The sequence below is a fragment of the Sinocyclocheilus anshuiensis genome, unplaced genomic scaffold (assembly GCF_001515605.1).
Source record: "Sinocyclocheilus anshuiensis isolate Anshui unplaced genomic scaffold, SAMN03320099.WGS_v1.1 scaffold1017, whole genome shotgun sequence".
NCBI lineage: Eukaryota > Metazoa > Chordata > Actinopteri > Cypriniformes > Cyprinidae > Sinocyclocheilus > Sinocyclocheilus anshuiensis.
In genome coordinates, this window is record NW_015554130.1 from 298,964 (window position 1) to 305,528 (window position 6,565).

Sequence of the window (6,565 nt, forward strand, 5' to 3'; positions counted from 1 at the left end):
ACTAAAGTTTGTTGTGGATCTTGGCCTGCATACTAGCTGCATTTCTAAACCGCATTGAAACTTGGTCTTGTACAAAATTCCTTGAAAGCCTATGTGTTTAATGTATACATGAAAAGTGGTTTACTTCATTTGCAATTTATTATTGTATTACAGACATGGCTCATTTCTTTTAGACTTGCTGAATAATGACAACCTACTAAACAATTCCCAACCAGAATGTGAATGGAATTTCTGTGTCTCATGATGTCCTTCTCTTTGATTTTCTCAGATGGATGAGATGATCACTAACATCAGAGAGGTATTTGTGAGTAATCTGGATGATCTAGCCTGGATGGATGCTGAAACTAAGAAAGCTGCAGAGGAGAAGGTGAGGCATATTTTTAATTCTATGTTTCAAGTTTAAGGTTAATGATACTGTGCAATCACTGCTGATCAAAAGATGCCAAAACATGACAAAAAGTATCCTTGAAACCTCATTCCATAGAAATATTGATCTTGACTAAAGAAAGAGTTTGCTTATAATTGACTTTTCGCTGTACTAAAGACACATGTTAAAAATACTATATCTTTACTCTTCTTCACTACAGGCACGAGCAATCAGAGAAAGAATTGGTTTCTCAGAAAATATCATGAACAACACATACCTGGACCAGGAATACGAAGATGTGAGTGCTTACAAGATGAAGGGTGAAGTGAGGAGTCAGGAGGAGTTCAAAAAGATCAAGTTAATTTAAATAATTGAAAACTAATCTGTTGTGCAACTCTTCTATTTTCCTATTAGTTAAGCTATAATGCAGAAGAATACTTTGAGAACATCCTAAAGAACTTGGAGTTTGGCCAGAAGAAACGCTTAAAAAAACTGAGAGTCAAAGTGAACAAAGAAGAGTAAGAACTCATTCGACATATGAATGGATAACTATGCTCTAAAATAGAGTTTCCATTTTCCCAGCTTAGTAACTGTCATAAAACCCTTACTAATTAAGAGATCTCATTAAATATTAAAGTGATATGCATCTTTAATTTAAGGTGGATCACAGGAGCTGCTGTGGTCAATGCATTCTACTCATCTAGCAGAAACCAAATAGGTATTTGAATCGCATTTATACAATGTAGCATAGTAACTACAAAAAACAAATCTGCTTTGTCTGATCAATTAAGAATTCACTTGAATGATCTGCTTTCTCTTAGTATTCCCTGCAGGTATTCTTCAGCCACCGTTCTTTGGTAAAGGTCAGCCCTGGTCTCTGAACTATGGTGCCATTGGGATGGTCATTGGGCATGAGATCACTCACGGCTTTGATGACAATGGTATCACACTAGAAACAGATCTCCCTCCCTTACATAGTTTGTCACGTAACAGTGTTGTAAGGGTTCATTTTCCTACATTTCTTTCCATGTTCAGGACGTAATTTTGATAAAGATGGTGACCTCAAAGACTGGTGGACTCCATCTTCAACTCAGAAATTCCATGAGCTTTCCAAATGCATTGTGGACCAGTATGGAAGCTACTCTTGGGATTTGGCGAATGGACAAAATGTATTCAATAACATTTTTTTATTACAAATATAAAGGTTATGTAGTACATGATGTCCATTCAAATAAAGCTTACCATCTTAAACCAATTAGCAAACATTGTTTAACATAAAATAATACAGTTCTATCTACCCTACTGTGCTAGGCTGTTTACCATATGTGGCACATTAGACTTTCATTCATTGGTTCCTCTTAGCTATCTGTGAGTTTCTGACAGCAGTAATTTGGACCTTATTAGTCCTACAAATAGTTTTCCTGGAACTAGAATAAACTGTGATTTTCTAGAGATGTAGAAAGACATCTAAATTACTGTCTTATTTTCCATCCCCTTTCTTCTTTTTTTCTCTCTTCTGTCCTTTGTGTGAACAGCTAAATGGGAATAATACCCTTGGGGAGAATATTGCTGACAACGGGGGCATTCGCCAGTCTTATCAAGTAAAGAGAGGGCATCTTAGCCTTCACTGCAGCTCTTTTGACATCCTTCTTTACTGCTAGAAGAATTGGTTTAGTTTAATATACTTTCTCAGTTCCAAAAGGGGCCAAAATTTCAAATCATTTTGAAATATGAATCTAATTCAAATCTGTGCAGTCAAAAAGAGTTAGTTTGAAGGTTAAAAGAAAACGTGACGATAGATACTCATATGATGAGCAGAGAAGGCAGCTCAGTTTGTTCTGCCGTGGATGGACTTCTGTCAGACTGTGATGACAGTGGGAATTGGCTTAATAGTTTAGATTCTTAGAAAAGCCAAACGGGGAGAAAATGGCTCATGGACTACAGTTCAGTTTGTTTAATACTAGGCCTCACTGAACCATCAAATATAGTCAACAGAAATATAAGATATCACAAATCTGTCACTTATTCACATTCAGAAAGCCTTCAGGAGGCATTTGGCTGTGAGATAAATCTTCATGTCTGATGTTAATTATTATTTAGCAATTTGAGAGACAAGAGTTTGTTTTCAGTAACTGCTTCCCAAGGTTCATCAGAATCACTGTGCTTACTTTTTCAGGCCTACCAGAACTATGGAAAAAAACATGGGAAAGAAGCTCCTCTGCCTGGAATTGACCTCAATCACGAGCAACTCTTTTTCCTTAACTTTGCACAGGTGAAACACTTAATTATAACTAAGAACTTGCAGAAATATTCCAGGTTCAGTACAAGGTAAGATCAATTGACAGCACCTGTGGCATAATGTTGATTACCACAGAAATTATTTTAATGTTGAATATAATGTTAAGTTATATTAAATTTTGCAACTTCATTTTCATTACAACATATAGGGGCCAGATTTACTAACAGTTTGCACCACCGCAAACCCTCTGGGCCTTAAAAACTCTAGTTTGCCCTGTTTGATCAACCTGGCCCATAATGCAAATAAACCCTTAAACAACAGCTCAAATACATGACAGTTTTAACAGAATAATTAATCCAGGTGCTTTTATAAAATTATAAGCTTCACATTTCCTTTTTCTTTTTTGTGAAAATCAACATTATGCCACAAATGCAATACAACTAAGCTTACCTTCTATTGAACTTCCACATATGACCAGTTTGATGAATACAAATAGGAATGCTTTAAGTTTTTTGAACATCCATTTTTTTTTTTTTTTTACAAGATTTGGTGTGGAACACACAGACCAGAGCATGCTGTCAACTCCATCAAAACTGATGTCCACAGTCCAGGGAAGTTTAGGTATGTTAACCGTCTTTCACTGAAAATTATGCACTTCTGTTTTATGCCTTCACACTGTCACAATCATGTCAGAATGTGTTGGTAATCACTACTTTGCCATTTCTCTTTGTACAGAGTTCTTGGGTCATTACAGAACTTCCCAGAGTTCGCTAAAGCCTTCCAGTGCCAGAAAAACACCAACATGGTGCCTGAGAAGATTTGCAGAGTGTGGTGATAGCTCAAAGAACAGAAGACCGGGGTTATATTGAGGGCCTGTGGTCTGTATACCCTCTCACCTCTCTGCTGACTCTTAGACCACTGTGGCAGATTCTGATAAATGTTCTCAACGATGTAAGTTATGGCCACTAAGCTCAACTCCACCAGAGCACCTGAGCCATATACAGAGAGGGAGAGCCGACTCAATACACTCTTACAAGCACCGGCCAACTTATTTGATTACAGTTTGTGAGATCATTACTTAATTCATGGCTCTTACTGTTTTATACACTATGTAAAGTAAGTCTGAAGTATAAAGTAAAAAAACAAAACAACAAAAAAACAAAAACAAATCTAAAGTAAAGATTATGTAGAGATACTGTCAAAAATGATCACATAATGTTAATCAAGTAAACTGAATTTGAGAGATCAGTAGCATTATGTATATACATATTTATCACAATACTAGTATACATCCACTGCTTATAGTGGTCAACTTGATTAGATTCAGTAAGTAACTAAAGCAACCCAAACATGCCAAGAATATGATGTATAGTACCATGGGAGTTAATAGATATTTAAGTGATTTCCAAGACAATTGTTCAACTCTGTATTCATTTATCTGAATAACAAATTTTCTCATTTGTACACAGCACATTGTAATTTAAAATATGTAGATTAATTTGTAATTTGTTTCATTTAATTAATTTTCCTTAGAAAATTTGCTTATTATAATACAAGATTAACTGGGACATTTTCTGTAAATCAGACACTGAATGTTTCTTTTGAAAATCCCAAACATGACAAGACGGATAGACGTATTAAAATGCAAAGGTGTCTGCTTACATTATTTGAATGTGTTTGGTGTGTGTTTGTGTTTTTTTTTTTCTTCTTTCAATGTGCTGGCCTTGATATTTGCTTGTATGAATGAGTGTGCATGTGACAAATAATATCATTCTGTCAAGCGTCATTGAATTAAAGCCTTAAAATGTTTTTAATTCTATTGTTTTCAACATTTGTCAATGTTTTCATATGATGTAGAGGACTAAATTAATCATACTGAGATCAGACAGTATGCAGACAGTATGTTTATGCCAAAGATTTTTTACACATATCCTTACTTTTTTTTTTTTTTTAAGAAAAAAAAAATCAATATATATTTTATATAATTGTTTCTGAAATGTTGGTCCCAACATATCTATTACATCTTCATTAGCAATGACACAAACTGCCAAATTAATGTTTTTTTTTTCTTTTTTACATTTTTGAAAATGCAGACACTTGTATTTGTGATATTGTTAGTTATCAGGTATAGTAACTGTACATTACATTAGCAGTACAAGATCGTTTAAAAACAAAAGGTTCAAAGGAATTTTGCATGAAAGCTCCTCTGTGCTGTGTCAACAAAAACATAAAAATGCTGTTGTTTTTTTTTTTCTTTACCTTTTTGTTCTATTCTTTCTATTTGATCCCAGGGGGTCTTTCTTCTCAGTATTATTTGATATTTTACATCTTTGCACATAGTTTTTTCCGTCTCATAAAATACAGTTCACCAAAATCCATCTCAACCACTCCACAGACCAATATACCTCAGATGCTTGTATTTAGATACTTTGTAATAAGCATATTCAGAAGAGAATTGTGTTTTATTAATAAATTGTTAATGTAAAATTTCTTTGTTGTGCATTTTGTTTTCTCAAGGTCTCTGCTTTGATGGAAAGTGTTGAACAAGGAACAAAAACAGGCCTCACAAACCTCTGTGGCATTTTCTTTGGCAGGCAAACAAGCCCTGGGAGACTGTAATGCAGAATATCAGCAGCCCAATGAAAAGAAACAGTTATTTTTCCGTATGTAATGCCATTACACTGCACTGAGTCAGATTTGGTTGGGGTACTTGCTCCCACGTGGGGACTTGCAAAAGTAGAAGTGTACAGCCCTTTGCAGTGTGTGCTCACAAATCTTCTGACCCTTGTAAAGCTTCACCACATATTTGCTGCTCTTCACTTCATCATATTAGTCCTGTAGGTCTGTCCACTGTCTTTACTGCCTCTTTGCAGATAAGTTAAATATACCTCATGCTGCCACCCACCTGATTAAAAACAGATTTGTTGGCTGACTGGTGACAGGTTACAGTGAGGGCTGAAACTGAACTGCAGGTCTACCATACCCTCTTCACTCTGCTGCATATCACCCTTCAACTTGGTGTGTTTGATGTTGACACACAATGCATCTATTTATTTATTTTTATCATAAGGACTTTTACATTACATTTTACAGTACATTGACTCTCACTGTTTTCAGAGCCAGTGACATTTTCTATAACCCTAAACGTAACCCTCACACAAATCTTTCTGCCTTCAAATTTTAATTAAAACACTGAATGTTTATTAACCAGTTTTCCATGGGGACCATTTTCTGTTTCCGACAATGCAGACAAAACATGACCACCACATTTTCTGAAACACATCAAAAAAACAAAAACAAAAAACAATTATGAGATTATTTAGAATCAAACAAATGCTTGAGTTGAACAATTCCACTTCTGCTCTGCCATATTAACTCCACCACGTGTTCCCCATAGCGTCAGCTCCTGACACAGCATTGAAATTCCCACCAAAGGGAGCAACTACTGTGTGCTGTTAAAATGTAAGTTACTCAACATTAACCTCTTGTTGAACAGTTCTTCACAAGCCATTGGCAGTATGTGAGGGAATTTTTAAAGAAGAATGATGTGTAAATTTATACTGAGCTAATAATGGATTGCATCAGGTTTTATTTTTATATATTTGAAGCTAATTGATTAATGCTCCCATACACAGGTGACACAGTACAGATATCTCAACATTCTTTATAGGCCTATAATGACGCATGATAAACTCTCTGATCACCAACACGATACTTCAATATAACAAATCACTGCACCATATACAGACTGTTTACATGGATGTACTGCCCCATTCCACATAACATCTACTCATGTTAAATGTATTTGACCCAGTCTGAATTTTGTATGCCTTATATTGCATTTTGGATAGAGGCAAATGACGTTATGTCACTTGAATAATCTGATAAAGGATAAAATAATAGTTTATAAGGTGTGAGAGGGGAGGCATAGGTAAATGAGTAAACAGTGTTTCAAGTAT

General features: G+C 35.3%; 1 protein-coding gene across 2 annotated transcripts in view; it reads left to right on the forward strand.

Moving 5' to 3' along the window:
- LOC107670267 (neprilysin) overlaps window positions 1-4,761 on the forward strand; it is a 49,389-nt gene extending 44,628 nt beyond the window's left edge. For both annotated transcript variants that reach the window (XM_016462812.1, XM_016462813.1), the window contains 10 exons: window positions 269-367; window positions 588-665; window positions 782-885; window positions 1,027-1,085; window positions 1,189-1,308; window positions 1,403-1,536; window positions 1,903-1,968; window positions 2,544-2,639; window positions 3,151-3,227; window positions 3,342-4,761. In XM_016462812.1, coding sequence (XP_016318298.1) covers window positions 269-367; window positions 588-665; window positions 782-885; window positions 1,027-1,085; window positions 1,189-1,308; window positions 1,403-1,536; window positions 1,903-1,968; window positions 2,544-2,639; window positions 3,151-3,227; window positions 3,342-3,441 — 933 coding nt within the window. In that variant the 3' untranslated portion in view covers window positions 3,442-4,761. The remainder of the gene's footprint in view (window positions 1-268; window positions 368-587; window positions 666-781; window positions 886-1,026; window positions 1,086-1,188; window positions 1,309-1,402; window positions 1,537-1,902; window positions 1,969-2,543; window positions 2,640-3,150; window positions 3,228-3,341) is intronic.
- The last annotated feature ends 1,804 nt before the right edge of the window (window positions 4,762-6,565 follow it).